Source organism: Tasmannia lanceolata, unplaced genomic scaffold (genome assembly GCF_043159265.1).
Source record: "Tasmannia lanceolata isolate RefF3 unplaced genomic scaffold, GAP_Taslan_0.1 ptg000018l, whole genome shotgun sequence".
Taxonomy (NCBI): domain Eukaryota; kingdom Viridiplantae; phylum Streptophyta; class Magnoliopsida; order Canellales; family Winteraceae; genus Tasmannia; species Tasmannia lanceolata.
This window is the reverse complement of record NW_027518695.1, coordinates 9,015,120-9,023,817: the sequence shown is the minus strand read 5'-3', so window position 1 is coordinate 9,023,817 and position 8,698 is coordinate 9,015,120. Positions and strand designations below refer to the sequence as shown.

General features: G+C 37.0%; 1 protein-coding gene across 2 annotated transcripts; it reads left to right on the top strand.

The window, feature by feature from the left end:
* The first annotated feature begins 3,154 nt into the window (after positions 1–3,154).
* Positions 3,155–8,343, top strand: PTAC13 (plastid transcriptionally active 13). 2 transcript variants are annotated; one of them, XM_077361383.1, is made up of 4 exons: positions 3,155–3,613; positions 5,171–5,265; positions 7,444–7,807; positions 8,063–8,343. In XM_077361383.1, the coding sequence occupies exons 1-4, from the start codon at positions 3,215–3,217 to the stop codon at positions 8,141–8,143; spliced, it is 939 nt and encodes a 312-aa protein (XP_077217498.1). In that variant the 5' UTR covers positions 3,155–3,214; the 3' UTR covers positions 8,144–8,343. The 2 variants fall into 2 exon arrangements, with proteins under 2 accessions (XP_077217498.1, XP_077217497.1); XM_077361382.1 differs by having other exon boundaries at positions 3,156–3,613; positions 5,171–5,349.
* Positions 8,344–8,698: the final 355 nt, after the last annotated feature.

Here is an 8,698-nt window from a genome sequence, read left to right as displayed (position 1 = left end):
TAATACATGTGGGTCTCGTTGATTTTGGCCATTAGGCCCTTCGTCTTAGACCAAGTAATAGATTAGGGATTAGTACGCCTTACTTTTTTGGAAATTAGGCCCTCTCTATGTAGTCCCTACTAGTATATGGCTAATTACTATAAGGGAAGTGACATATCCACCCCTTTTTTTTACTTGGGACAGCCCCTCTGGTGTACCTATGTCTTCAGAGGGTTTGATTTACTTCAGAATTCAATGGGCTTGATTGCCACGTACACTGTAGTTGGTCGTCCCATGTAAAGAAAAGGCGTGAATTTAACACTTCCCTTACTATAAATGTCGGTCTCTATAATTTTTGGCTGTTGGGCCTACATCTTAGGCCGACAAGTAGATCATTGATTATCATACATGTGAGTTCCAATGCCTTTCGGCCAGTAGGTCCTCTATATAGATCCTATGTGTTAAGATTTGTCAGATCTGATATGGGAAAGTCTAACCATTGGATCATCTTGGAGGTAGATTAGGCAAGTTGGTTAGTTTGGGTAATCTAGATAGATTAGGCAACTAGATTGAGTTGGAATAATATCTTTCCACAGTTATCTAGATTTGATTCTATGTTTATCTTGTAAGTGCTCTTTATAAGCACCGATTGACTTCTTTGTAATATATCCGAGTTTAGTGTCTCTGGAATTTAACACTATGTCCCCAACTAGCTTGGGACAAAGGCTTAGTTGAGTTGAGTTGAGTTGAGTAGACGCTTTGGCTCCCTCTTAGCCCCACTTGCAGATTATTGATTAGTATATATGTAGGGTTCATTATTTTTTCCTAATATCTAACTCATTAATTTATATGTATACATACATACATATAAAGGATATCTTTTGAATGATGATAGATTTGCACCCCTTTAAAGGAGAGTATGTACCAGACTTTAACACTTTTTAACTCAGCTCACGTTAAAGGGGTGCAAATAATCCTACAGGAGGTGCGGATTTATCATTGCCCTATTTTTTTCCTTTTCCATATAACAATCATCCAAACGAGACATAATTTCCCCCCCTAAAAAAAAGGAATTGTTTTAATAGTTATTGAACTAAACAATTAAAATAAGAGGAATGATAAACTGACAGGAGCCCTTACATAATCAGGAGAGAAGGGCGGCACCGTTGGATCCATGTCATTGTGAGTGAATTTATAACATTTATAATGGCACTGAAAACGGCAGAAGCATATGACTTGGATCCAATGGTGCCGCCCTTCTACCCTGTTTCTACAAGGGCTCCTATTAGTTTAGCATTCCTATTAAAACAATCTTCTAATAAAGTAATGGGGAAATGATATTTACGCCCCTTTTGATCACCAGGGACACCCAGCGTCAGTGTATCAATGACAAAAAGGGGGCTAATGTACTTGATGTCAAAAAAATCCAGTGGCTTTGATTCCAAAGTACAATGGCAATGGGTGTCCCTGGTGATCAAAAGGGGCGTAAATATCACTCCCCAAATAATGGAAGGGAGAAGGAAAAGTCCTTTGTATGTGAAAAGGCATTTTCTTCTACGCAAACAGACCCTACAAGTATTGTCCTAAATCAAATTTACTATGGCCCTGTTTGTTTTGGATTTGGAGAACTGGTTGTGAGTTCAAAACTAATTATTAGACTCAAATTTATGTTTAATTTTGGGTCCAATAATCAGTTTTGGACTCCCAATCGTTTCTCAAAATCTAAAGCACAGCCTAAGATATAATGATAACTTAATAATCACAATAATTGTAATAAATTGAATTCTTAAGTTATATTGTTAGATCTAATCTATTTTTAAACAGATACCAAAATCCCTTGCACAATGTGAGGCTTCAATTATCTTCAAGAAGCAACATTGTAACATGCTTTAGGCCATGATTCAAGGTTAACAAATAAATTGTTAAAATTTGCACTTTGTTTCCAACACAAATGCTTAATTGAGTTTGCCAATTACCTAATTTAGTTCTAATATTATTCTAAAGCATCCAAGTTACCCCAACTGAAGAGGCCTTTTGGAATAGTAGGTTGAATTTGTGAATGCTATTCCAAAGGCAATCATCCCCTTGTTTGTAGAATTATTTAGTTTTGGAACAGATGCACCAAGATTATGATAGAAAAAGGAAATTAACAAATCTAGGATCTTTAGCTGTAAAACAATCTTATTTCAAAACTGATATTAATCTCATCATGTTTGTTGCATTAACAAGAATAAATGAGTTTTGTCACCTTCTCTGGTTTGTTGAGCCCGGTGAAGAAGAAATCGTCTACTTGAGCGAGTTTCGGGTCTTTATAGGCTGACCCATTTACCAACACTGCCAAGATATTATGAATAAGAGATTTAGAAACCAGGTTCAATTAGCTCTATAAAATCAACATAAGTTATAGAACATAACATAAAAACTAGAAAGACATGTTTCCAATTCAAACCTTGGCTATCGGGCGCTGCGACACAAAAATCTTGCATGGACTAGGGTCAGAGCCCAAGGCAAGGGAGCAAGTGAGAGCCAGCATACCTAAGAGGACAAGATATTGAGTGGCCATCTTTGAACAACTCTTCTATGAGTTTGTATGAGAAAGGCAGAAATGAACAAAGCAATTCAATCTTGTGAATGCAAAGTAAATAGGTTGTACCCTATAGATCATATCCATAGGATGGTCAGGGTTAGGATCATCCTACGGAGATGATCTATGGGGTACAACCTATTTACATTTTTGCCCAACAAATAAACAGTTTAGATCATCCTTTAAAGAGGGCCCCATTGAACAATGCCTTGACCATTGAGCTAGGGTCTCAATCCCTTTATAGGGGTGCACCACAGGAACATCTTGAGGTCACCCATCCAAGTACTACTTTCAAACACTCACTGCTAAAAGATCTCCCAGGATGCTATCAACATCCAATTATCATAATTTCTCGTAAAACAAAGTAATGCCATCATCAAGATGAAAGTGATATCACCACAACCTTGGTTTACTAAATTCACGAACTCACCATGGTTGTGCAAATTTCAAAATATGGTTGTGCTGATACATTTCCCAAAATGCTCTCCCGAGCCAATTAAAGAAGAAAAGAGAACTGGGTTTGTGCAAATATCAAAATATAGTTGTGCTGATAACATTTCCCTGATAAAGATCCAAAAACACATAGAGTCGCTTCTATCCATCATTCTTCATTTGTCCACGAATTATTTTTTAGAACATTGGTAGAAGAAGATGAGGCATGGGCTCCTGGCATGGAATCCTTGCAGCCCCTCTCCCTCCCTCTCTTCTTTCCCACTTTCTTCTCCCTCTCTACCTTCCATTCGCATTCCCATTACAAAATATGTTATCTCTGCAACTGTCGATTCCCAGCTAACCGCAAGGGAAAGGAGGCAGTTGAGGAATGAGAGGAGAGAAAGCAAAACCAACAACTGGAAAGAAGAAGTGGAGGAAAAGCTCTTACACAAACCAAAAAAGAGGTACTCTTCTTGGACTGAAGAGCTCAATCTCGATAACCTTGCTCTATTGGGCCCACAATGGTGGGTCGTTAGGGTTTCTAGGGTTTCCGGTCAGGCTACCGCCGAACAGCTTGCTCGCTCTCTCGCCAGAAACTACCCTTCAATCGATTTCAAGGTATTTGATTTTTTTTTTCCTCTGTGGAAGGTTTAGTTCGGTTAAATGGGTATAAATGTTGATTTCGTGTTTTTGGGTTTCTGGATGAGTTGTTATTCTATCTGAAATTGGTTTTGATTTTTTGAATTTTATAGTTCTTTCATGGGTTTTGATGGAAAAGTATGAATAATTCGCCTGAAAGTGAAACATGCTTAGCACCCAATTGAGGTGTTATACTGATTGCTTACTTCTGATTATGTTATGGAATATCGGGAGAGGGGGGTAAATGTTGAATTTGCTTTTCTGGGTTAGATATGATTCGGTCAATATTTCATTTTTGATGTTATGAATTGAATGATTTAATGTGATTCTATAGGGACTATTTCGATGAATTATCTGAATATACCTCATGAGATTTTTTTTTTCTTTGGGGAATAGATACCAAATTTATTAAGATTGTGAATAGGCTTACCTCTCGGTTGGTTTTCGGTGAACATTTGCTTGAAGTTCTAACTGTCCCCACAGTTGGGTTTTTGTTACATCCTGTCTTTGATTCTCTCAGTCATTTCATTATTTATTTTGAGCTGATTTTTTATTTCATTATTGTGGTGATTTTATCCCTTCACTGCAAAATTTTCTGTCATTTAAGGGTCTCTGCCCTCTTTTCTCTCTCTCAGTGATCATGTTAAATGTCACGCTTGACCCTATCTAATTAAATATTTTACAAATATTGTTAGCATGTCTTGTTTCTTTAGATGTTCTTCATCTGTGTATGTGCGTATGCATGTCACGTATGATTGACATTGCTGTGATTGAGCGCAGTTACCTTAGTTGAAATCTCATTTACGTTTTTGGTCATCTGAAAAGTTTCTGTTAAGAAGCCTTGAGTCCTTTTTACACGAAAAATAATTTGAACTGGGGTATGTTGTAGTATGGGAATGGGACACTGCATCAGGATTACCACAGAGAGTCGGTAATTATTTTTAGTGACGAAGAATCATATTGTATTGTAAGCTATAGTTAATTTCTCCAGCATATAGTCAGCTATTTCTGGTGGTCACTACTAAGTTCTTATACTAGAATCCAATAACATGATGATGAAATATCTTGTCCGTTGAATCTGTTCCATCTAAGTGCTTTGAGGTCATTGCCTGGAATTTTTTTTGTTTGCTCATATGTGTATGATTGTTGTTTCATCAACTTGGTGGAGTTAGTAGAAAACTCCGTTACATTTTGCATTGTAAGGGGATTGGATTTTTAATTTTTTTGAAGATAAAGAAGTATATTGTGTGATCTGCCAATTCGCTGATTCTGTATTCTTGTCTATATATTTTTCATCTGTTACTTTCTTTCCATAAGGATTTAATTGTTCCTTGCCACGAATGGTATAAAAGTCTCATATTTGATTCCTATTTATGCCAATGTGACCAATTTTTTTCCTTGCAAATGTAATCTGTTGGTAGCTTTTCTGAGAAGGTTTTTGGAGCAATCTTTGTAACTCCTCATCATTTATCAATTTATCTAATGATATTGTCCAGGTAGTGTATTCTTACTTCATACTTGTGTATCTCATTTCAGGTTTATTTTCCGGCTGTCCATATGAAAAGGAAGCTAAAGAATGGTTCATATTCAGTAAAACCTAAGCCCCTCTTTCCTGGCTGCGTCTTCTTCCGGTGTGTATTAAACAGGGAGATACATGACTTCGTCAGAGAATGTAATGGAATAGGGGGCTTTCTTGGATCTAGAGTTGGAAATACGTAAGAAGCATGGATTCTTATACTAATATATTAAACTTCTAAGAATTATTTGGTGTAAATATGATGCAGATGGCAGTCCAACATCCATTTGGTGTAGTTATTTTCTCCTATTGAGTTTTTAAATTTGATGTTTGATCCCTCCTTCTCTTGCTTTTGGTATTTCTCGTTGAATCCCTTTTTATTGCACCTGCCTGTATCATCCTTTATCATTATGATTGCATTATTGGGCATTAAAGAAGATTGTTTCTGAGGATACAATTTGTGAATGGTGATGGATGGAAGGTGGGGTGCTTTTCATGCTCATAGTACTTGTGGGTGATCAGAGTTACGTGGAGGGATGAACAAGAACTCACAAGGAGACTTGATCAACTTATAGAAATTGTTATGCGTCGTGAGGCACATTATCATGTTAGGGTCTTAGGGATAGTGCAAGCATCATAAGATCTAAGGAAAATGATTTTGATTCTAACGTGTTTCATTGCAAGGTGATTTGGATGAGGAAGGATTTGAAGAAGGGCGGTTCCCTCGCTAGCGAGAGATCTTGATTCTGAAATTATGGTCGATATGCCAAAATCCTATAGTGTCTTCACTCAAACCAATTCTTAGATTTGTTTAGGGGATTTAGTAGAAAAAATCTCTGAGTGAAAGGATCTCCTAAGAAGAGGAAGGCCGAGCTAATGGCCGCATATTTCAAGGGATTAGATGCACTCGAGAGCCAATGTATTCAATGTTGTTATAAAAATAGTATTTTGTTTTCTGAGGTACCTATGAATGCTTGCCATCTCTTGCTTGGAAAGATGGTACCAAGATAGCTTTCTAGCTATTGAAAGAATAATTGCAATCTAAGGTTCAAGAAAAGAAGAGAGAAAATCTTTTGGCAGTTGAAGTTTGTAGAAGAAACTAGAAAATAGGTCTCATGTATGTGTTAGTAGCTAAGAAAGATACGATGTTTCTGTTAGAAGGGGACATTTAGTGATAGGGATATTTTGGCAGTTGAAGTTTGTAGAAGAAACTAGAAAATAGGTCTCATCTCTTCCTCATGGTGTTCGATGTGGTGGTTTCTTCTCTAAGAATTCAGTATTTGGTCGCTCTTTAGCTTGTTTTTGATATTTCTTGTGGAATCTTCCTTTATGAGAAGGGTAAAAGTTGTCAGTCTTGTGGAATCCCTTTCTATTGCATCTGCCTGTTTTGTTTTTGTCCATTGCACTTGTACCAAAATAGATTTGATCTTCATTTGGAGCAATCGTTTCCCCTTTTGTTTGCCTTTCCTCTTTTCCTAAACTTGGCTGTTGTTATATCATTTGAAAAAAAAATGAAGAACTTGTTACTTGATTGTCGATGGTTGGACATATTAATAAATTCATTGGTGAGAAGGATACTATATTTCAAGGAAAAAATGCATGTTGGACACATGTCAGTACAGGTCAGGCAGTAATTGTAAGCTTTTATGTCTGGTAATAGAAATATAAGAGTGTGCATTGCTGGACTCTGCCTAATGGAAAGGTATGGTATGAAATATGTTGATTTATTTTACAGTAAATTGGCCACAGAAGTGCAATTTCCATTTTCAATGCTTTAGTACTCTTAAAAATTGTGGCTAACTCTTTATATCACACTTGGCAAATATAGGGCTACTCATCTCGTACCATTTTTTTTTGGGAGATGCAAGTTCTTTACTAAATATTCACTATACATCCTCTGCTCTTTTTAACTTAAATGTAAGGTCATTACAAGGCTGACTTCGCTTCCAATTACTGTGATGGAACATCTCTCTCTCTCTCTCTCTCTCTCTCTCTCTCTCTCTCTCTCTCTCTCTCTCTCTCTCTCTCTCTCTCTCTCTCTCTCTCTCTCTCTCTCTCCTGTAGCAGTGCTTTCAAAACAGGGTAGTCATTTTCATGGTTTTTTAGGAGCACCTTCTATAGTTGAACCATTAACTGTTGGTCTGTAATGGTGATTTCAATGTCCACATGTTACCATTTCTTAAGGCCTTTGCGTATAGTAATCTCATAGTAGTCTCTTTTCCGTTGATTGGTACTTGATGGTTGCTTGGTACTTGATGCTTCTAACATGAATTGTTCATTTTACCTTTTGTAGTAAACGTCAAATCAACAGGCCCAAACCTGTTCCAAACAATGACATGGAAGTAATCTTCCAACAAGCAAAAGAAGAACAAGAAAAATCCGACCAGGCATTCGAAGAAGAGCGACGGGCAGAAGGGATCCCTGATGGTGAGGAGCTGAATATGGACGCTTATTTGGACTCCAAACATGTTACAAAATCTACAACGGGGGGTAAGACGAAAAAGCGATCTAAGAAAGGCTTAGAGTCTTCCATGAATAGCCCCTTAACAGGGGAAGACAACAAGTTCCTTGTCCCAGGTTCTAGTGTCCGAGTTATGTCTGGGCCTCTTGTGGAATTCACAGGCAACCTTAAACAGCTGGATCACAAGACTGGGAAGGTTTGTTTCTAGGCTTCTGGTGACATGTACTTACTTGTTCATGGATTTTGATTAAATCCCCTCTAGTTTGGCTTTTATCTTTCTCGAGTATAGAAAATTCCCCAGCTGCCTTTTGTGTTTTTTGAAAATGTTCATGGGTCAATTATTCTCTTCAGCTTCAGTGTATTGTTTGTGACCTGAAGTAGGGAGGTTTTTTAATCTGTGTACCTCTGTTTTCTTAGAAAAACTAACATGAGAAAGATAATTTTCTTGCAGGCCACTGTCGGATTCATGCTGTTTGGGAAAGAGAGTTTAGTAAATTTAGATGTTGATCAAATTGTTGCGGAGCCAACATGATTGAAACATCATTTGACCTGATATTTCTCGTAAATGGTAAGTTCATCATAAGGGAATTCCCAATTAACTAATCTTCATTCAAATCTTGCAGAAAATAAGGGTTGTAACATGCAGCTCAAACTCATAGATTTATCATTTACACCCAAAAAAAAATTGATTGGGATTACTATAATTTAAGAGACTTTAGGAGAGATTTTAGAGTTTTAGCATTATAAGTTTCTACCTAGTAGTTCCTATAATTTAGTAGTTGCATGTTGGTGGAGTCTTTTACAAAAGATTCTTTCCTTTCGTAAATAAAAGGGTATATGGACGTTTAAGACGGGGAAAAACTGCCCTGGAAAGCATTCCGTTCCGAAATCACATTTAGACCGAGTTTTTCGAAGCAAAATGTTTCAATGGTGTTTGGTATAAAAAAGAAAATATGGCCCAAATTTTGTTTCAAAAAGCACATTTAGAAGGAGTTTATCGAAATGAAAGTTTTTCGTTTTTGTGATTTTGGAACGGTTGTTCCTAGCTCTAGGTACAGAATTGAGAGAATGGTTATCAAACGTGGCT

Coding starts and splice junctions, on each gene's coding strand:
- PTAC13 (XM_077361382.1), top strand. CDS start 3,215: ATGAGGCATGGGCTCCTGGCATGGAATCCTTGCAGCCCCTCTCCCTCC. Junction 3,614..5,170: donor ACCCTTCAATCGATTTCAAG/GTATTTGATTTT, acceptor ATCTCATTTCAG/GTTTATTTTCCGGCTGTCCA. Junction 5,350..7,443: donor GGATCTAGAGTTGGAAATAC/GTAAGAAGCATG, acceptor TACCTTTTGTAG/TAAACGTCAAATCAACAGGC.